Here is a 22,977-nt window from a genome sequence, read left to right as displayed (position 1 = left end):
ATATAATCCTCATTGTGGGAAAATAGAGACTTCCAGTATCTTCTTACTGTATTGCACAATCCACTTACATAAACATATATAACAAGTTCAGCCACTCACCTGCCAAGCATGTTTTTGGTAGTGCTTGCTCTTTCCAAGCACCACAATTCCACCACCTAGCTGGTTCTGTGAAACACACACTCCATCATGTTAAATCAGACGGAAAGAAATCAAAACTAATAAAAATATAGCAACGAAGAATGTCACTGTTTTTACGGTTTACTGAATTTAATTGCTGTCCATGTTTGATTAAAACATGCATTAAACTGTGGTAAAAATAAAGGATGAAGTATAACTCTTAATATATTTCTGTTTCCTCTGTGTGTTCACCGTGTAATTCTCAGGCTCTCCTGACATGGAGCAAGGATGTTGCTCCACATGATGTATCTTTCGTCAAAGGGATGCTGCAGAGTCTAATGGGAGGGGCTGAGGGCGCCAACATCAGGAGGGCACGGCGTAGTGTAGATGCACAACCTCAAAGCATCGAGGAGGAGCTGTAAGTACACATTAACGCTGTAAAGTAAATCCCCGATTAAACTATTATATCACCTGATTTGTGCGACAAAGAGGCAGGCAGCACCCTGTAAATCCATCCTGACTGTAATCTCTTGCATTCACCATGGAGAGGGTATGATACATCCCTAAGGATTATGCATCTTTTTTGTCATCACCTGGGATTCACACAGCAGTATTATTGCTGTTGATCCACAATTTTGCTAGAGTGATTAACATCATATAGAATTAAAGTCTGTTGAGTCCCTGTTTATATTGAGTCTGCCCCTAAATACAGACACTGAAAAGGTTAGAATATTCTTCTTCCCTATTCCACAGATTATGTTATGAGATGTTTAAGACTGCTTCATGGGAATATTAGGGACTCTACCCATTTGTCTTCACTGTCATGTGAACAGTTTGTGTTGTATCTTGAGTCTGGCCTTATGTTTTGACAGGTTTTTAAATGTCGGTCAAGTGGTGCTGGAGATTGTTAAAATCCTGCCTCCGGTGGATGATGTGGTCCAAGACATTCTTAGAACTGCCTTTCAGTCTATGCAGACAATGACGCTGGCCGAAGACACTGTAGAGGGTAAGACCAGAAAACAATTATAATTCTCAGAACACCTAAAAAGAGCTGTTTTCTTGTCTCTACTAGTTTTGTAACTCACAAGTTATCAACCATTACAGTAAAAATGGCAGAAAGATGAACTCAAGAAGTTGATTCCTACAGGAAGCCTTGTGTTTAGTGTAAATAGCATGACTTAACCTTTTTTTGTCATGGTCACTGTTCTCTGTACATAGAATACATTTAGCTTTTCAATGTGTACATAAAAAACATGAAAGGAACAACACCGCACCCTTTCTCAGGGGACTGATAAAAGATCGTAAATGTTGACCTAAAGCACTCACAGAGTTACCTCTTAGAGAAAAACTGGAACACTCACAAAAAAAACAAGTTCATCGGATATATTGTTGAGTAATGTGAGTCCTGGGGGTGACTTAACAAAAGGAAAATGTCCAAAGGTGGATGTGTTTCTCAGAAGTGTTGTCTACTGTTGGTTTGCAGAAGTGATGAACAATGTCCTGAATGATGCTGATCAGCTCCAAATGATTTATCACACCCTGCTGACAAACCACACTCAGGCCAGCCTGTGGATTGGTCGCTTCCTGGACAGTGTGACGGACGTAATTCTGCAGGTATTTTTTTATCAATGTCTGCATCATTCTGTGTGCAAGTGCAAGTTACCAAGTAATCAGACAGGTTTGAGAAGTCGTGCTTTTGTTTTCGAACGTACGCTTTAAAGTCTTTCTATGGTTTAGTAGACGCTTAGATATGAAACCTGTGTTTAATTTGTCATCAGAAGAATAGAGAGTTAAACTGGGGAAACCAGATCAGTGATGTGAAAAACAAAAGAAGATTTTTGACTAAGATGATTGATTGAGCTCCTTTGAGTGGTTTGTTCTTTTTTTTATCTGTTTCACCAGACCGTGACACTGCCAAATGCCACATGTGAAGATGTTTTACGTCACTTCGAGTGGCTCTTGAGTGGCAAGACCGTGGAGATTGAGGTGTGGACATCAATGATCTGCCAAAACAACTCTGCCCTAGAGTATGCTCTACTGAAGGACTGGATTCCTTTGATTGACAAGGTGAAAGTTATTCAACTGGAAAAAATATATAAAAAATATCAACTTCATGACACTTCCTCCAACATTATGCTTCACAGCCAGTTTTGTGATTAATTTAGCTTAACTTAAAATATATTGTCTTATATTCTTATATTATTGTATTTTATTCACCAGACCATGGAAATGTACAACACCCTCCTGGGCCAGGCAGACTTCAACATAACACTTCCCATGATCCTCTCTGAGTGGCACAAGTTGTACAATAACAGCCTGCAGTTTAGTGTGTTTTTGGAGAGACTGGGCACAAAGCTTGGTGAAGAATACTGGATGAACTGGATGCCAGACAACAACAATCAGGATGTTGCTGGAACTCTTCAGCAAAGGTCTTGAGAAAGTGTTGCTTGTGTACTTGCAGGGTTTCATTCCACAGATTCCTGTAGCTTTCCATATCTGTTTCTGTTCTGATAAACCGATTCATCACAGATTATAATTTTATCTAAGATGATTCTCAATTAATTAGAAGTTATTGCCTAGTGATAAAACCTAAATGTAAGTTTAGTTCAAACAGAAGATCATGTTGTGACATGATTTGACATATGCATCATTTCTCTGCTTTAACAGTGTGTGCTTTGTTTATAGTTTCCTCACTTTCCTGGCAAATTCTGGGGAGAGGCTTGAGAGCAGTCCTTTGTGGCCCGACGTGAAGAACTACTTCCACATGGCTTACTGGATTTTGAACTACAGACCTGGCATCACAACTCAGCCAGCCAACTGTGGGTCAAGTACTATCTTCAATATATCAATATACATTTGTTGGAACAGCATAGACAAGTTTAACATTTGTGTGCTTAAGAAGTAAATAAGACACTTAAACATAGACATGAAACTGTTTTCCTGTGTCCTGTAGGTTCTGCCTATAATTGCGATACCGGTTTGAACTGGCCACAGTTTGTTCATGCGATGGTCTTGGCTCTGACGTCACCAAGCGAGGAGGTCCTGCTGAAGTAAGATTGTGTTCTTCATTAACTGTGGGAATGACTGATTTTAAGGGTGGCAATAGACTGATTTGATATTCAGTGATGCTTTCAGGATACTGGCGACAAACCCTGAATCAAACAGCAGGAAATAAGGAGAGTTAAATATATACCAAAAGTAAACACGCTTTGAGTGGCATGCTGTGAGAGAGATGTGTAATACACAATTAAGCAACACAAGAACAGTAGCTAGAACAGAACTGTCATCATGTCATCAGATGTGAAACATTTCAAGCTAATGGAGATCATCTGACAGATCCAGGCAGGCTGGTTTATCCTGTCTTTGGTTCTAGCTGCTGGAGCCCATGTGAACAACTAATGCTTTAAAATTGGCGTTGTTAAATATTCCATCTGTTATAAAAGTAATTGTAACATGTTATCTTCTTTTCCTTCCATAGCTCTCTCAAAGGGACTGTGAATTTGTTGCAGCACATGTACAGGGACACCTACAGGAGTATGGCAGCCTATTATCTGAATCAAATCGAAGGCGGTGATGCTCTTTCTGCGTACCTGATCAACCTGATGCAAAATCTGGATCAATTTGTCGAGTCAATTTCTCTCCTTTCCAACAAAAACACCTCTGATATTGCTGTCATGAATCCACTCATCATAAGTCTGTTCCAGTACACAGGACTGGGACCTGTTATCCCTCTGCTCTTCAGTAATGGTCCCATTAATTCCTCCACTATTCTTGAGTTAGCCACAGAGCTAGGCAGAACCAACCAGAACATATTTACCTTCAATATGACAGATCCAACTCTGTCTGGATTGGAAAGGTTGATAATGGAGTTCCTCTCCTTGGAGAGCAACCTCACAGTGTCTCTCTCTCACATCATGGGAAACACTCTGCTTACATACTCTGGCTACTTCAATCCCAATGATGTTGCCCGCATCAAAGCAGCCCTTAAACCATTCACTGCTCAGACCTCAGCAGGCATTGTTGATGCCATCCTCAGTGCCATGGATCTACTGAAGACAACGATGAATTATCCAAATGATGACCCAAACTCCATCATTCTTTGGTACATACGCCAGCTTCAAGAATTTGCAATTTCTCTCTTACGACTGCGTAGAATTGACCGTGTCCTGTTGCCAAATGGACAACTCAGTGCAGCACAAGTCACTGACCTCCATCTACAGACCATGGACTTTCTCAACCTCCTTACCCCTGAGAACATTCAGAATCTCACACAGGCTGGTCCACTTGTTGCCCAAGACATTATCATCCAGAAGTTTGTAGCTGTCCTACCTTCACAGCTCCAACAAGAAGCTGTTCGCTTTCTTCAGGATTTCAAAGCTCTGCAGTATCACTTGAACAACTGTGCAGCAGGACAAAACTGTTTGGCTGGGTTTTCAGAGGTCTTTACGTTCCTGGATCAGGTATTAGACATGATGCTGTCAGCCAATGGCAGCGTTGACATCAGAATTGCTGAAACCACCTTCTTTCCAGGAGGACGTGAATATGAGGAAGTAGCATCCCTGTTCTTTTCACTTCTTCTGTCTCCCTATGATGCTGCCAATGTGGAAACATTCAAACAGACCCTTCACTTCATCAAGCTGCTCATCGCTACACCCAATATCACTGTGTCTGACACCCAGGAAGCCCTACAGCTGGCAAACCTAACCATTAAAGACCTAAATGACATTCTTGCAGTAGCTGGAGCTGCCAACATAAACGACCTGCTGGTAAATATAATGGAGATTGTCAATGTCCACCAGTGTTTTGAACCTCAGGATGACCCAATGGTGACAACTCACTGTGTCGTTGGATTGATTAATGGTGTTGCTGAGTTTTTGACACGTCTACCTGCTCTCCGTAACAACACAACTATCCTCTCTCTAATCCCACTGATTGTCAATGAAACAATTACTGACATCAGCAAAGTTAATTTCAGCTCCAGTCCTAATCTTGTCCTTGCGCAGAGTTTGGAAAAAACCCTGGATAATATCAAGTTGAGCCTTCAGCTGAACCATCTGGACACTCCTGAGATCATGAATGAAATCCAAGTGGTAGAGGGTCTGATACAACTAATTGCCACCATGCCACCATTTAACCCCACCTCAATATCGGACCCATTTCAAGCCCAGAAAGTATATTTGGAGCTTGTGGGCTGGTACTTGGAAAGGCTTGATAACATCACCAGCAGCAGTATCACAGTGTCTGACATCCAGAAAGCCCTACAGCTGTCAAACCTAAACATTAAAGACCTAAATGACATTGTTGCAGTGGTTGGAGCTGCCAATGTAAATGACCTGCTGGTAAATATAATGGAGATTGTCAATGTCCACCAGTGTTTTGAACCTCAGGATGACCCAATGGTGACAACTCACTGTGTCGTTGGATTGATTAATGGTGTTGCTGAGTTTTTGACACATCTACCTGCTCTCCGTAACAACACAACTATCCTCTCGCTCATCCCACTCATTGTCAATCAAACAATTACTGACATCAGCAAAGTTAACTTCAGCTCCAGTCCTAATCTTGTCCTTGCACAGACTTTGGAAAAAACCCTGGACAATATCAAGTTGAGCCTTCAGCTCAACCATCTGGACACTCCTGAGATCATGAATGAAATCCAAGTGGTAGAGGGTCTGATACAACTAATTGCCACCATGCCACCATTTAACCCCACCTCAATATCGGACCCATTTCAAGCCCAGAAAGTATATTTGGAGCTTGTGGGCTGGTACTTGGAAAGGTTTGATAACATCACCAGCAGCAGTATCACAGTGTCTGACATCCAGAAAGCCCTACAGCTGTCAAACCTAAACATTAAAGACCTAAATGACATTGTTGCAGTGGTTGGAGCTGCCAATGTAAATGACCTGCTGGTAAATATAATGGAGATTGTCAATGTCCACCAGTGTTTTGAACCTCAGGATGACCCAATGGTGACAACTCACTGTGTCGTTGGATTGATTAATGGTGTTGCTGAGTTTTTGACACGTCTACCTGCTCTCCGTAACAACACAACTATCCTCTCGCTCATCCCACTCATTGTCAATGAAACAATTACTGACATCAGCAAAGTTAACTTCAGCTCCAGTCCTAATCTTGTCCTTGCACAGACTTTGGAAAAAACCCTGGACAATATCAAGTTGAGCCTTCAGCTCAACCATCTGGACACTCCTGAGATCATGAATGAAATCCAAGTGGTAGAGGGTCTGATACAACTAATTGCCACCATGCCACCATTTAACCCCACCTCAATATCGGACCCATTTCAAGCCCAGAAAGTATATTTGGAGCTTGTGGGCTGGTACTTGGAAAGGTTTGATAACATCACCAGCAGCAGTATCACAGTGTCTGACATCCAGAAAGCCCTACAGCTGTCAAACCTAAACATTAAAGACCTAAATGACATTGTTGCAGTGGTTGGAGCTGCCAATGTAAATGACCTGCTGGTAAATATAATGGAGATTGTCAATGTCCACCAGTGTTTTGAACCTCAGGATGACCCAATGGTGACAACTCACTGTGTCGTTGGATTGATTAATGGTGTTGCTGAGTTTTTGACACGTCTACCTGCTCTCCGTAACAACACAACTATCCTCTCGCTCATCCCACTCATTGTCAATCAAACAATTACTGACATCAGCAAAGTTAACTTCAGCTCCAGTCCTAATCTTGTCCTTGCACAGACTTTGGAAAAAACCCTGGACAATATTAAGTTGAGCCTTCAGCTCAACCATCTGGACACTCCTGAGATCATGAATGAAATCCAAGTGGTAGAGGGTCTGATACAACTAATTGCCACCATGCCACCATTTAACCCCACCTCAATATCGGACCCATTTCAAGCCCAGAAAGTATATTTGGAGCTTGTGGGCTGGTACTTGGAAAGGTTTGATAACATCACCAGCAGCAGTATCACAGTGTCTGACATCCAGAAAGCCCTACAGCTGTCAAACCTAAACATTAAAGACCTAAATGACATTGTTGCAGTGGTTGGAGCTGCCAATGTAAATGACCTGCTGGTAAATATAATGGAGATTGTCAATGTCCACCAGTGTTTTGAACCTCAGGATGACCCAATGGTGACAACTCACTGTGTCGTTGGATTGATTAATGGTGTTGCTGAGTTTTTGACACGTCTACCTGCTCTCCGTAACAACACAACTATCCTCTCGCTCATCCCACTCATTGTCAATCAAACAATTACTGACATCAGCAAAGTTAACTTCAGCTCCAGTCCTAATCTTGTCCTTGCACAGACTTTGGAAAAAACCCTGGACAATATCAAGTTGAGCCTTCAGCTCAACCATCTGGACACTCCTGAGATCATGAATGAAATCCAAGTGGTAGAGGGTCTGATACAACTAATTGCTACCATGCCATCATTTAACCCCACCTCAATATCGGACCCATTTCAAGCCCAGAAAGTATATTTGGAGCTTGTGGGCTGGTACTTGGAAAGGTTTGATAACATCACCAGCAGCAGTATCACAGTGTCTGACATCCAGAAAGCCCTACAGCTGTCAAACCTAAACATTAAAGACCTAAATGACATTGTTGCAGTGGTTGGAGCTGCCAATGTAAATGACCTGCTGGTAAATATAATGGAGATTGTCAATGTCCACCAGTGTTTTGAACCTCAGGATGACCCAATGGTGACAACTCACTGTGTCGTTGGATTGATTAATGGTGTTGCTGAGTTTTTGACACGTCTACCTGCTCTCCGTAACAACACAACTATCCTCTCGCTCATCCCACTCATTGTCAATGAAACAATTACTGACATCAGCAAAGTTAACTTCAGCTCCAGTCCTAATCTTGTCCTTGCACAGACTTTGGAAAAAACCCTGGACAATATCAAGTTGAGCCTTCAGCTCAACCATCTGGACACTCCTGAGATCATGAATGAAATCCAAGTGGTAGAGGGTCTGATACAACTAATTGCCACCATGCCACCATTTAACCCCACCTCAATATCGGACCCATTTCAAGCCCAGAAAGTATATTTGGAGCTTGTGGGCTGGTACCTGGAAAGGCTTGAAAACATCAGCAGCAGCAGTTCTATCTTAGAACTCCTCCAGCCCTTTTTCTACATCACACAAATGCAGGTGGCATCACAGCTGGCACAGACAAATTTCTCTGTGCTGGTCAGTGAAAAGATTGAGTTCCTGATTAATAATCTAGAGTACCCAATAGATGGTTCAGGGTTGACTAAAATTGGTCTGACAACAGTTGAGTTACTCCGGTATACCTTGGAATTCATTGTGGGCACCCTAGATGTTCAAAACGAATCACTGTTCAACACAACCATTCTCTATTACACTAACTCCCAAATCAAGTTCTACCTGGACTTCATAGAGATTTGGATGAAGCAGCCTGATGTCCCATTGCTCTTTAACAGCATGCTCGAATGGGGAAACTCCTCCATCTCAGCCTCCACACCACTGGCAGACCTCAACCACTTGCTACAGATGATGGCTCAGTTTTTCCCTGAGGATCAACTGCTCTATGTTTCTATGATTGGCAACATCACCCAGTCCCTGAGTCAAGCCCTGATGGTGGCAGAGCAACCTGGTGGCCTGGAGAGTGAACAGTTTCTAGCTGCCATCTTGGAAGCCACTCAAAGTGCTATGCAGATCCTGACAACAACCACGGCTCCACTTCCTCTCCCTGTACAGCAGGATATCCTGGATATTGTAGGAGACACACTGAAGCTCATCATCCAACCAAACATGAGTTTTGCTTCAGCACGTAACATCTCCCTCCTGATCCTAATGAGAGCTGAAAGACTCATCAGTCAAACAATACCAGGAATGGTCTCAGAATATCTGCTTCCTGTTGTCAAAGTGTTAACCACATACTTTGAGAGTACCATCACAGGTGGTGGGCCAGACAGCTGGAATCACATGTGAGTGTTGCAGTTATTTTTTTATCTTTAAATAGGCATTCAAAATGTAGGCAAGTTTATTCCTGCTAATCCATATGTATGTAAAAAATGAACAGTGCATGAGTTTTCATCTGCATTGTTATATCAAGGTTAATTTAAAAGTGTAGTTCCGTCATCTGTCTTCCTGATAAAACATAATGACCTTTTGATCTGACGTTCAGAAAGTGAAACATTGATTCGCTTTGTTTTCTCAGAATTTTGAATGAGATGAAGACAGTCCACAGTCTCCTGCCGCCAAACAGTGAAGCCCAGGCCTACATCTCTGCCCTCATTAACATCACTCAGTTCATTCTGGAACCCAGCCAAGGCAAGTCAGCTTCTCACTACCACTGTAGGTGGACAACATGTTGAATCCTGATCAAATCTGACACAGCGGAGGCCGCGCTGCACACTTTATTATTCAAGCATTGATGCCAGACAGCCTTAAGGAGAGAAGTGGATCAAAGCAGCACAATGTTTCTGTGGTTAGATAAGGATGCTTTGCTTGTTGTTTCACATAAGGCGTTATGTTTGCATACTGAAGTTGAAGTCCACTTTGTGAAAAATATTTGTTATGATTTCAGGCAACATGAGTCTGTGGGGAACTTTTGAGAATCCATCCATTGAAAATCTGCCAAATATACTGAACCAGGTAAAGCTTGTTTTGTCTCTTTTCAAATACATTAAGTGTGGATTAATATCAGCCAACTGCATGTCAACCAGGGTGATTGTAAATAATAATATTTTCTTCTTCCATGTATTAATTTTTTTGTTATTTAGCTGAGTAAACTCTTGAGCATGTTTTGGCAATTTGTCACTGGAGGCTCAAGCCCATCTCTTCCATCTCTGGAGATTTTTGCTGACATTGTTCCAGTAATGAAGCAGGTGATGACTGGGAACGCAAACCAAGACACGTGGGACAAGTAAGTTCCATCACCAAGGGTAAAAGAAGTAAACCAAACAAGTAATTAGTTGGTGTTGTGAGGCAGCATTTTGATACCAAATTGCACACATTGTATGCCTCTGTGAAATCACAAGATTACTAATACAGTAATAGAAATAACACACACGACTGCAGTTTTAACTCTATGATTGCCTGTAACCAAACACTGTGTGTTTTTCTCAGACTCCAACAGATGATGGAAAATCTACTGTCAACCCTCAAAGGAACCGATCTGTGGAGCAGCGTCCCATCTGTGCTCCCAGTGTTTGAAACAGCCATACAAGATACAGTGAAGCTCATGCAAGCACAGACCGGTGAGAAAAGGAAACAGCAAAATGACATGATAAATAATCATTATTTGACAGTTAATGAAGTGCTTATTGTCTTTAAAGAACCTGTTTTACTTTTAAAAAATAAGTGAAACCAGTGTCTTCTGTCAGTTTAATAAATATACTTACACTTTGTGTTGATAATTAGCTGCTTTCTAAGCCATTCCTGTTGGACAACTTGTCTGTCTGCTTCTTTTCAGTGATGATACAAAACCTTCACATACCTGTGGCAGCCCTCGTGACAGAAATTGCACAGTCACTGAACAGCACTCACTTGAACCTGTCTGAGGTCTCGGAAAGAATGAAAGACGCCATTATAGGCACTCTGCAAGCAGTGGAACAGGTTAGACGCGGTTCTAGCATCTTCCCAGGCATGCACTGGCACTTTTTTGTTGTCGTCATTGCGTCCTTTTGTTTGCGTGCAACAATGTACACCTTGTTATCACAGTACGAATCTTCATGCATTTCAAAGGGACATTGGGTGTGCTGGTCTTTGTTCTTAAATCTGTGCCTGGTCATCTATTTACCTTTCAACAGTTTTAAGACCAACAACAACCTCATGCCAGTGTATAAATAACACAAGTGTGTGTCCCTGCTGGTTTATCAGGGTGGTGTCACATTTGATCCTTTGTATTTCCTGCATCATATATTGACATGGTGGCACAACTCAAAATGAAAAGACATTTGAATTCCACTGGGCTTGGTTTAAAACACATGGATTTACATGTACCATATATAGAATTTACTATTTTCCAATTTAAGTGTCTCATTTTATTTAAAGAACCAGTGTGTAGGATTTAGTGACACCTAGTGGTGATTGTTTTAAGCTTTAACATGTTTCCCCCTGATTATTATACACCATATTTTACATACTGGTCCATAGAGTTGTAGTGTGTTTAGTAACTGAGATAACTCTATTGTTCATATATTAAATATGAAACTATAATACTGTAAGCATAGATATAAAGGTAATGGCTCCTGCTAAAGGTAATACAATCCACCCATCAGCACCTCAAAGCTCAGCCTGCTGTTGTTTTATGCTGCCTGCTACAATGAAAGTCCACATACAGTGTGGCATTAAAGTATTAAACCTTGTTAATGCCATAAAAGGTTTCTGAAACTCTAGCCAGTGCAGTGCATGTCAATAGACTGTGCATGTGTGGGTGTGTATAGGTTTGTGGAAAGTGATGATACCTGTGTGAGACTCCTGCCCTTTCCTTTCCTTTTATGTAAACGGGGAAAATTAAGCTGTTTTTCCTTGTGCCTTGTGGCTTTTGACTCACAGACACTTTGTTCTGTTTGCATCTCTGCCTTGTGACAGAACAGGGCTTTTTCAGTGTATATGAAACTTTTTTCCCCTTAGGCAAACGGCACATTGGAATGCAGTGAGGTTCTCAAACTGTGGGAGCCAGTAAGACAAGCAGCTGCATTAAACCAGTCCACTTTGGCCATGTGGTGCAGCACCAGCCTGCAGTCTGTATTAAAGATCTACACTGAATCTCTGAATGCCTTTCTTCACATAAACATGACTGTAAGTAGAGGCAGAAATTCAAAGCCATTTTTGTTAACAGTGCCACCACTGGGTGGCAGTGTTGCCACACACAGAAAGCTGCCATTTTGCTAACCAGTCCATCTCTGCTGTATGTTTTCTGGACAGCACACAGACATGGGACCAATCAATGCGAGCAAGGCTGCTGGCAGGATTGTTACGGCTGTACAGCCTCTCTACCAAGTCAACATTAACCACACAATTGCAATCCAGCACTTCGTCGTGTTTTTCTCATACCAGATCTCCACACTGACAGGCCAGCCTGTGAGCTATGAAGAGTTTTTCTTTCAGCTGGTGGACATGCAGATTAAAAACAGGTTAGCTACGATCAGATTGTGTCACTGCTTACAACAATGGTGTGGTTGTCAGTAGCTATGAATGAAGAGAAAGCACAGGAAATGTTCTGAATCTGGTAAATACATAAAGTCATTGTGGATGAACATTTTATGGTACATGCAGTATAAGATCAGACAAACCAACAGAATATAAGAATGTAGTGCCATCATATCAAAACCCACACAGCAGCCTGAATCTTCATTAAATTCTGTCAGTAGTCAATCACATTTGCCTACTTCTGCACATCCACCATGAAGTCACTGGTGCATTGTGGATGACAACAAATGAAGTATTTGTTGTCATCCACAATGCACCAGTCAAACCAGTTTGATTCATACATAATTACACAAGCAACTGGAGTGATTGCATTTGCATCCACCTTGATTAATTCAATGCAAGTCATAGAGTAGCATTAACTATGATTCAGCTAGCCGAGATGTCCTCTTAAAATTGATTTCCCTTCATATGCTGGCTGCTATAATGAGCCAGGAACGGTGATAAGTATCAAATTCTGCATATTGTAGGGAATCAATCGGGTCTTTCTTCATGAGTTATAGATCACTGATCACAGGAGAAAGACTACAGTCTATTACAGAGGATGAAATGGGAAAACTGTGTGAATAATTATAAAGGCTGATGAAAAGGAAATATTCCTTCATTTCAGATCTGAGAAATTAATGCTCTGTGGACTCAGCATATCGAAAGAATGCACAAGAAACATAGGTTTTACTACTTTAAAGAAGCAGGAGAATATTAGTCCAAGTGCTTTCTCACAGGTTTAAATCTGTTTTGATGTTTTTATATGAGACAATATAGGAGTGAACTTTGTCTGACATTGAGTGACATCTTCCACCCTCCACAGTCTGTCTGCGGTCGAACATCTCTCAGGTGTGCTGCTGGATGTGGCTCCTTTCCTACAGCCTTACATGGAAGCTACGGTGAAAACAGTGAGACACGTTTTGAACAACTACCATCTTGTTTGGGATTATCAGTCAAGCCAGGAGCTCATTAAAGAAGCAGCAATGATCTTCCTAACTTCTCCTAACATCACGACATGGGGGAATCCTTCTGGAGTTAATGAGACGATGATAAGTGACATAATAAATGAAGCAATCCAACTGATTATCAACATGAAGATTTTTGGAGAGGATCCTATGGTTTACCAAACCTTGCAGCAATTCCTGGCATCCAACAGCACAGGCATGATTGTGCAGCAGGTGGCTGAGATCTCTGTGTGGTTGACCTCCACTGACGCGACTGGCCTGGAACTTCTGAGTCAGGTTCTGCCCAAAACATATGAAATCCTCAGGCCTCTGGTGTCCATACTGACCAGGATGATCACAGGTGTGCAAGCAGATGCGGAGTTGATTGAAGACTTATTTGGAAACACAATTGCAATGCTCACACAGCTGTTAAACACCAGTGGACTTGTGCCCCCCATGAACCAAAATCTCGGCGTGTATCAGACAGGCATGATGGGCAACACCATCGGCGTCAGACGTAAACGTGCAGCACCACTGATAATGGCAAGAGACCCCATGGATGACTTCATAGACCTGTTCTACATCAACTACCCTGCCATGTTCGTTGCCCTCTCTGTCCATCCCACCACAGAAGAAATTATGGAGACAGTCCACATTTTCTTTGCCAATCCTGATCTAAATGTTGTGATTAAGGGAGCTACGAGTGGGATGCCGTGGGGCATGAATACCTCTCGGGAAGACACCATTGATGCTGCCCTTGGGCTGCTTTCCTTCCTCACTCTGCCTGGCATGTTTCAGACGTAAGTGTTACATTCATCTCCTCAGCTTTAGGAATCAGAAAAGGAAAAGACACGCTGAACTTTTTGCTTCACATCTAGTGTCTTGAGAATGTGCTTTCAGTGTTGCTTGTTTGCCTTATTATATCACCATTGTATCAGTGATGGTTTCATTTTCTTCAGGCCATCTCTGGATATCCTGATGAATGCTGCTGATATGCTCCCTAATGGCTTTCCATTCTCTTCTGAGATTAAAAACATCACCAGAGCACTGGCCAGTGAATCCCAAGGTAACTTAATGGTTCCGATCTTCCATCTCTGGTTCAGTTTATCAGCTTTTTTGGTTTATAATGAGAGGTGTGCGCTGAGTAATTAAATGGAAAGTCCTTAACTGAACTTCACACAGTGAATTCCCTCCAACTCATGCTTAGTTTCTGTGTTTACATACCTGCAAACATAGATGGCTTTGGCTATAGATGTCAAGAACAGAAGAAGACTAAATAGAAAACAATTACACAGTACACATGATTACAGTGCAGCAAAATCCATTCTGGAGATATGAGGAATAAGACTTCACACCAGCTTAGCTTGAGTTCCCAAAGAGCCTAAGGCCATATGGCCCTTCTCCAGCAGAAAGCCACTCAGCACCTTTTTAAATCTCATTAGCAAAGTAGAATTCAATCACTTATCCTGTCCGCCCTCGCTAAACGTCTCCCCTCGCACTCACACAAGTGGACATCTATGACCTCCTTTTAATTTGTGTCTGTGCTTGTGTGATAATGTTTTTAGTGCACAGAATCACTTTGTAAGCAGCAGTAGCTTCACTTCTCTGCAACCCCACTCATATTCTTTACACACACACACACACACACAGTGAACTGTTGTAATTGCAAAGGCCTCTAGGTGTTGAGCAGCCTGAGATTAAACTTCACCATTGTCTAATTTTGGACTAATTAAATATTCTGTCATCACATCTTGCTGCCTGAGGTGCCGCCTTTCTTAGGGCTTGTCAGATGTGTTTTAATGCACGACAGCATCCAGTACTGCTGGCCCTTCTGGCCCCATCAGTCCCGTACAGGGCTTCACTTTAAGCACATCATTTGCTGCTTGCTGCCTGACGACGATGCCCTGTAATGGTGCAAGGAGTAATGAAGCCCAGTGGGATGTCATGTTATTCTGTCACCTTACAGACCTTACTCCCCGAGACTCTTCACTCTAATAGCATCTCTCTTACCCTTATTTCCCCCTTTCCTTTACTCTCTCTCTCTCTATCTCTCAGAGAACCTGATACTCATGCAGAATACCATCGAAACTGCTGCTCAGCTCTTCCAGTTCAACCTGACAGACCCACATCTGAAAGAGCAACTGGGTCACCTTACATCCCAGGTCTGCATTAGTAATGCTTCTTTCACACATTTATCATTGGTTGGATAAGGAAAATGGCTGAAAATTGAAATTGTAATCACATTCAATGTTAAAAACCTGAAACACATTGTGTTTTTTTGGCCTGTGTTGTTTGGAAATTTTTCTTATTACATTTATTTGTTCACTATCTCATAATTGCGAGACTCTCGTAAGTGATTTTGATATTCCTCATTGAGCTTTGCGATTTGTTGCAGGTGTGTGCTATAGAGAATACAGAGACTGTGCGCCTGCTGATGTGGGCCCTCTCCATTGAGCCTGGTCTGCTCTGCCGTGTGTTAATGCCTGGTCTGGAGACCTTGATTGAGAGTCTGATAACGAATACAACCGTTCTGTCCGATGTCATCTTCCAGACTTTCATTGGAGACCCAAGGAGCTACAGTGTCCAGACAAACTGGTAGAATATGATCACCCTTTGATCTTCTTTTAGACAAAGATGCCTTAGCTGGTGATATTTTCCTGTAAAAAACATATGATGTATAGAATTGAGTTGGAATTATTTTAATGTTGTGTATTATGTGTATTTGTGTGATTACAGGACCTCTGCATTGAGCCAAAGTTTGGGCTTTAATGTCAGCAGCCTGAGATCTCTCAACATTAACGTCACCGCTCCTGGTGAGTCGTTTTTGTAAATCACAGTAACACATTTTCTATATTCCTGTACTAATGCCACAGTTGGTTATAGCAGACCTTTAAAAACAATTTACTGGATTTTCAAACTGTCGTTTTGTCTGTGATTGTTGCTGTAATCCTGCTGTCACACTGTACTTCTCTGCGTTTTTATTCACATTTACACACATAGTGTAAAAATACATTCCCAGCTGAGACACATGAACACATTGAGTACTTCTAAAAACCACAAACACCAGCACACTGCACATCATGCTATTAAGATTAAAGGCCCAATTTATTAAAAACAAATATTGGAACTGGTAGTAAAAGAAAGGTAAAGCTACATATAAACATGAAGCAGCTAGAATGATTTAATTTACAAGATACTGTCATATTCAGTAGAATAAGCATTGCTGTTTTTAGCACTTACCAGTATATCCCATTGTTTCTCAGGAGCTGTGACGGTTGGCGAGTTGCTGAGGAATAAAACTGCCTTCATTCTGGACGTTCAGCAGCACATAGATTTTGATTCAGCAGCTCTTCAGCTCCTATTGGACACTAAACTACCAAACAGAAATGTAGAGGTGAGAGTCAGGCATCATTATTATATATATCATCACATAGAGTGTATCATAAATGCATTATTTAACTGAACTGCCAGCCTATTAACAACCACAAAGCACTGGACCACTGTTGTAGTTGTGAGTAATCTTTCGGATCACTTCCTGTGAACTGGAACAAACATGTCCATAGATGAAAAGGTCTGTCGTCACCCCTGTCCCGTGTCCTTTCCCCTGAACATGTAGATGATGTGATTGTGTGTGTTGTGCCTGACATACTTTCTTATATAATGCTGAACAGATCCTGTCCTGGCTGGTCAACCTGAACCGCTGCAGCCTCACATCATCTGCCAACATGGAGGAGACAGACCCCATCATCTTAATGACCTTCTGCTACATGCCTGCTGATCAGTGGTACATGTTCTCCCTGCTGCTGGCTCGTCATCTGAACATGGAGAAAGTCATTTACAGGGTAAAGCTTTGAGTCTTTTGTCAAAATGTTTGTTTTTTTATTCTTTTGAAAAATGTTGGGATTCTTTGGTTGCACATTATTCTATTCTATAATGATTAAGGAAATCATTTTCTTTGGACAGTCACAGAACATATTTGCTGAGGTTTGTTTGTTTAAGGAACTGACAGAAAGGCTTTGGTACATGAACACAAAGAGTTCTTTCATACAAGGCGTCCTGTGTGATGTACTGGCCATGCTATATATCTCAAACACACACAGTATTTGAATAGGAGACTTTAGTGTAGAACAGAAGCTAACTACATTCATACATTATAGAATGTTAATAATAAGCCCATGTAGTATTATTGTTGGTGTGCAGCTCTAAAGGAGATTTAAGCTTGTTTCTGGCCCACCATCCTTTAGGAGCTAAAAGACTTCACACACACACACACACACACACACACACACACACACACCTTAAGAAAACTGTAAATGTCAAAACAATAGCATCAGAAAACTACTGTAAACCTAAGAGGGCCTGGCACCCAGTAAAGAAGCATAAAGTTAATTTAAGTTTATCAAGGCTACTGTTACACAATAGCTGTTGTTGTTTATATTCATTACTGGCATGTAGAAGTTTGTTTGTTATAGAAATTCAAATTTGCCATCTGGAGCTCATTAATTATCTGCTACAGCTATGGTAGCACATGATTAATTTTGAGGAATAGCCGTTCCTGTTTAACTACTTCCAAAAAGTTAAAAAGTTAAAACAATGCGAGACGGGGAAAGCAGTGCTGAAATCCATCCTCTGTGAAACATGAAACCGTCCTGATAGATTTGTTGGGAAGAGAAGTAGAAACTCATCAAGGATAATGAAGCAATGGAAACGTGTTTGAATGTTGTCTCTTCATTTCAGATGGTGCTGTCTGACGACACGCAGAGCCTGGTGGGAGCCATGCTTCAGTTGGTTGAGATGATAACAAACATGATGAACAAGATGGGGCCGGCCATTGGTCAACTGCAAAGCTACCTGCTCTCCATTGAAAACCTCAATTTGGTAGCCAACAATGAATTTAAGCAGGTGTGTTGTCTTTTGTGCTACTATATATGGTGTTTTATTTTGAATAAATTCATTATTGTTCTTGCCATATAGCCAGAGTCTTAACATTTTTCAGTTCTCTAAAATGTTCCCTTCGATCCGTGACTCTACCGGTTCAGGCAGCAGCATCTATTTTTGAGCCTCCGGGTTGTAGTTGTGTTTACATAATGTTACTATTAAAATTTTTAAACTTTCTCTCTTCTAGGTGTCGAGAAGACAGAAGAGAAGCCTCTCCACCCAAGCTACGTTTGTGACCATCTCTCGAGCTTTATGCAGTAATGGTATCATGGCTCTGTTTGGAATCTCCGAGCTTCCCACCACGTCGGGATCAGGCCCCTCCTTCCCTGACGACCGGAAGAGAGAGGAGATGATTGAGAGGTTCAAGATTCCACGGAATGCCAGTACGTTGGGAGGAGCAGATGTTCAAGGCTTTGGGAAACTGAATTCTGTTCAGTGCAGTCACATGCATTTTATTTTGGTGTCAGTGTTTTTCCCAAAAAAAAATCATTTAAATTTATAGATACTTTCTGAACATTTTCAACACTTTCACTTTCACAAAAAGGACAAAGGTCCATTTTGCTATGGATTAAAGCATCTGTTTTATATTACTGGTACTTTTTGACACATATCTGTTAATCTCACATGTTTCTTTCAACATTTAGTTCTCAATCTACCTGATCATTCAGTCTCCCTTACCTCTATACCCCAGATTTTTTCTGTCTTCCAGATGTGTCTGTACCTTTAAGTGCGAATGAGGTTTTTGCTATTGGCCACGCCCCTTTGTTGAAGTTGTGTCTTTCCTGCTCATTCCATCGTTTCCACAATGACAATTAACCGAATATGCTTCCTCACAAAAAATATTAGTTCACCCATACAGGTTGGGGGTGTGGTTATCCCCTTATCATGTCACAAAGGGCAACACCTGAATGAACTAATTTAAAAGCTGACCTGTCTCATCAAATTATGTAGGATTTATGTGTGTAAGAGCTACAAATAAGGCTTCATATGAACAAAACTAAATGCGTTTACCCATTGACAAACATTTACCCCTGTGAGTACTGTGTGTCTGACGCTGCTCTGCTTTTCTTTCCTTGTGCAGCTCCCTTCTGTACAAACATGTATCTGGACATGGTCAACACCACCGGTGGAGCTATCGCATGGGCCTTCCTTAAACCAATGCTGATGGGAAACATCCTGTACACACCCGACACACCCACAACCAGGGACATCATGGAGAAGGTATACAATACAATACAATATACATGAATGTCCTCTACTTCCATGCTCAGACTTACCGTAATAATTCCTTAATCCTCATCTGACATACTGTTGTTTCTACATTTCCTGGCTGTAGTTATAACTTTAGTTGTGCACTGCCACATGGTGAACAAGGAACCCAAAGCTGCAGAGAGCATCTTGTATTTGTATTCACCACCATCTTCCACTGTGGCTCTATTTTGAGCATGTTTGACTTTGTTTTCAGTGTACTGTGAACCTTGCAAACAGCCACACAGATAAACCTGGTTATGAATTCTTGCTGATACGCTGCAGTTTCACATGCTTTTGTCTTTGTCCTGTCATTGTCCAGGCCAATGCCACCTTGCACAAGTTTGCAAATCTGAGGAGAAACTCTGAGGAGTGGATCGAATCCTCCAAATACATTGTAAAGTCTGCTGAACTACTAAACCACACTTTGCCGATGCTGCAGGTATGAACCTTCTTTTACATTCATATATGTCTGATATATCTGATTCTTCTAGCTGGCTTGCTGTCGTCTGAAAATCTAGAGATAAACTTTGCAGCAGCTGAATCTTGATGATGCTCATCGTCTTTTCCTTCACCTCTCTCTCTCTCTCTCTCTCTCTCTCTCTCTCTTCTTACCAGAATTCCCTCAGCAATCCCTTTGTGAAGAATTTCATTGAGATGCAGACAGACATCAATGTCGGCAAGATGATCGAGTCGCTCAGCAGCTTCTGTGAGTGAACATTTGAAGGTCTTACTTTTGTAAGCTGCAGATTCCAGGCTCACCTTAATGTTCCTCTTTCACTTATTACTCATAAGGATCCATACAATCAGTGAATAGGACTGCTTTACAGTACAGGAAGCATTGGACGCACATTGTCATGAATGTTTCTTTGTTTTTCTCCATGATAAGGACAGCCATTATTTCCTCAATGTCTGACATTGACATATTTATGTTGTTGGTCTCACTCCACATTGTGTTGTGCAAAAAGAAGTACACACTTCCTGGAAGCATTTCTGAACAATTTATTTGCCCACCACAGCAGCAACAACAAGTTTTTTAAAAAAACAAAAAAACAGCACATTCAGAGTTTCTCCTGTTTACATGCTCTCACTGCCTGTGTTTGTGAAAAAAAAGAACATTCACAGAAAGGTTTTTGCTTGTGTGCTGTACACGCTCCCAGCATTTTCCTCAGGCAAAGTCTGGAGACAAAAGTATAGCAAGTACAGTTTGAAAAATAGAAAACCAAAAATAAAAACAGTGCACAGAGCCGTAAACCTCCAGCATGTACATCCTTAGCATAAACCCAAAGTATGTGCCACAATTTTTATCGACCATACAGCCTGATATATCAGTGAGAAAACATATAGTGATATCATTGTTGATCAGTAGAATGAATTAATCATTACATTTCCTGCAAGCCACCATCTTGGTATCAAGATTAAAAATGTGTGGTCTGATCTAGTTCCTCACTCCCCCACTCAACTAATCAGATCTTTAGTTCCTTTTATTCATTTATATCAAAATACATTTAGAGTTGTTGTCAGTAAACATCTAAAAAAATGTATCTTCTACAGCTGGCGTGATGGTAACGCTGGAGAAGAACCAACATCTCCTGAGTCAGATCACCACCTTGTCCACCCTGATGGTGGACCTCTCCTCCTGCATCAAGTTTGACCGTTACCGTGGCTTCGACTCTGCTGAGGAGCTCAACTCTGTGGCTCAGGAGCTTGCCAAACAACGAGATCTCTATGCAAGTGAGTTAACGTTCAGTAAATTTGTCCAGATTTAGATCCACTGGCCGGTGTCACGTGACTCCAGGCCAGCAGAGGTGTCTAATTTTGTTAAGTGGATGTTGATTTAGAGTGCATGACAGATACATTATTAGTATGCCATCTTAATTCACCTACACTGCTGTAATACAATATAAAGAATTTTTGATATTGATTAAGCTTCCTGGGAGAATCCCTGTAGATTACACATTAGGTTTCCCACAACAGAGGGCTGCAGCTCAGCTTTATAAGTGACCAGGTTGTTAATTTTCCTGTCACTGTGCAGTAACTCACAGCTTTTTCGGCACTTGTGTCTGTGCTAATGTTGGTGCTCACTTTAAAGGCTACTGATAATGAGCTAAGGTGAGGAAGCTTGCAGGAGATCTGACAGTTTATCAGTTCTAATAGTCTGTTGACTGTGTTTTGTTCTCAAGTATAATGAGTGTGTAATAAAATGATTCAATCTATCCCTAAAGGTATCATCTTCAAGCTTCCCAAAGATGGGGAATCATCCAAGAAACGTGAAGCCAGATCTCCCTCATCCTCCTCCACATCCTCCCTGCCTCCAAAAGTCAGCTACACTATCCGCATGCATATGGACAATGTCATGCGAACTGACAGAGTCCGTGACCCCTACTTTGTGAAGGACACGCACATCTCGGCCAGGCTGACGATGCGCTACAACCGGGGATTTATCTACCTGCAGGAGAGCATTGATCGGGCTATCATTGAGACCCAGACTGGCCAGAAAGTCACAGAGCCTGCTGTACAGCTGCAGCCCTTCCCCTATCCATGCCATCTTCGAGATGAGTGAGTTTTCTGAACCCTTTACACACACACACACTACATACGAGTGCATGCATGTTCTCATATGGAAAGGATACATAGTGTCTCTGAGGGGATACATGCATTGATGTGGAATAATGCATGCTCTCTCATTATTCATTTGCCACTTGGGACTGACAGTAAGTAGTCATTCACAGCAACCTGTCACATTATAATTGGCTCTGTGCCGTGTGCATGAATATTCACCATTATTGTGCATTCATTTTTGAAGACTATGCACATACAATAAAATAAAAGCTTAAATAACCGTCTTTGCAGAACACCACTCATCCCTGTAGCACATGCCCAGTCCAACATGGGTTTGGCATTAACATCAGTACACTGCATTGTTTCCAATAAATCATGCTTGACTTAATGCGTGTGTTTGTGATTGCCCTGGAGTGTGACATAAGACAGCGTGGATATCTCATCTAAGAAACACCAGTGGGCCACTGTCGCTGGCTGGCTGCCTTGTGACCTAAAAGATACGATGATCCTCGCCTCTCGCTCATTCTGATTTATTACTCAACAGCTCAAATTCTGACACGATAGCTGTGAAATATGACTACATAAGATATAAAACAGCAAGCGCTAAAGGTCCTATATATCAGCCTCCTGATATGACTGGTCAAAACATTTCAGGAATAAAAGAGAAACATTATTTGTGCAAGGATCTGAACACAGCTGTCAAAATCCCCAAACCTTCCCCAGTGATGCTCTTCCCCTTGCTGTCGAGTCAGTGACTGAATGATAGGCTTCTCATGTGGAGTTGTTGACAGTGATTGGAGGTTTTTCTAGAAATTTTGATTGACAATCAGCATCTCTGTATTCCCCAGGTACCTGGAGGCCATCTCTTTCGTCTTCCCCATCATGCTGATGGGGGCCTGGGTGTTGTTTGTGGCTGATTTTGTGAAGAAACTGGTGCACGAGCGAGAGCTGAGGCTGCACGAGGTACAGTTGTTAAGACAAAAAAAAGGAAAAAGGAAAAATGGTGCCAT

At 41.6% G+C, this 22,977-nt stretch overlaps 1 protein-coding gene across 1 annotated transcript in view; it reads left to right on the top strand.

Annotated features, from left to right (window-relative positions):
• abca12 (ATP-binding cassette, sub-family A (ABC1), member 12) overlaps window positions 1–22,977 on the top strand; it is a 53,562-nt gene that overhangs the window by 6,671 nt on the left and 23,914 nt on the right. Inside the window, exons 12-41 of the mRNA XM_028393752.1 lie at window positions 384–535; window positions 990–1,123; window positions 1,601–1,731; window positions 2,020–2,184; window positions 2,338–2,546; window positions 2,803–2,936; window positions 3,071–3,167; window positions 3,596–9,061; window positions 9,295–9,407; window positions 9,664–9,731; window positions 9,860–10,002; window positions 10,206–10,336; window positions 10,552–10,694; window positions 11,715–11,882; window positions 12,009–12,217; window positions 13,099–14,019; window positions 14,179–14,285; window positions 15,275–15,381; window positions 15,615–15,814; window positions 15,956–16,032; window positions 16,483–16,613; window positions 16,891–17,061; window positions 17,957–18,121; window positions 18,345–18,540; window positions 19,239–19,378; window positions 19,728–19,847; window positions 20,024–20,114; window positions 20,960–21,139; window positions 21,631–21,964; window positions 22,816–22,930. Of these exons, the coding sequence (XP_028249553.1) occupies window positions 384–535; window positions 990–1,123; window positions 1,601–1,731; window positions 2,020–2,184; window positions 2,338–2,546; window positions 2,803–2,936; window positions 3,071–3,167; window positions 3,596–9,061; window positions 9,295–9,407; window positions 9,664–9,731; window positions 9,860–10,002; window positions 10,206–10,336; window positions 10,552–10,694; window positions 11,715–11,882; window positions 12,009–12,217; window positions 13,099–14,019; window positions 14,179–14,285; window positions 15,275–15,381; window positions 15,615–15,814; window positions 15,956–16,032; window positions 16,483–16,613; window positions 16,891–17,061; window positions 17,957–18,121; window positions 18,345–18,540; window positions 19,239–19,378; window positions 19,728–19,847; window positions 20,024–20,114; window positions 20,960–21,139; window positions 21,631–21,964; window positions 22,816–22,930 (10,518 nt within the window). The remainder of the gene's footprint in view (window positions 1–383; window positions 536–989; window positions 1,124–1,600; window positions 1,732–2,019; window positions 2,185–2,337; window positions 2,547–2,802; window positions 2,937–3,070; window positions 3,168–3,595; window positions 9,062–9,294; window positions 9,408–9,663; window positions 9,732–9,859; window positions 10,003–10,205; window positions 10,337–10,551; window positions 10,695–11,714; window positions 11,883–12,008; window positions 12,218–13,098; window positions 14,020–14,178; window positions 14,286–15,274; window positions 15,382–15,614; window positions 15,815–15,955; window positions 16,033–16,482; window positions 16,614–16,890; window positions 17,062–17,956; window positions 18,122–18,344; window positions 18,541–19,238; window positions 19,379–19,727; window positions 19,848–20,023; window positions 20,115–20,959; window positions 21,140–21,630; window positions 21,965–22,815; window positions 22,931–22,977) is intronic.

Source organism: Parambassis ranga, chromosome 21 (assembly GCF_900634625.1).
Source record: "Parambassis ranga chromosome 21, fParRan2.1, whole genome shotgun sequence".
In the NCBI taxonomy this organism is placed as follows: Eukaryota; Metazoa; Chordata; class Actinopteri; family Ambassidae; genus Parambassis; species Parambassis ranga.
This window is presented reverse-complemented; position numbering and strand designations above follow the sequence as displayed.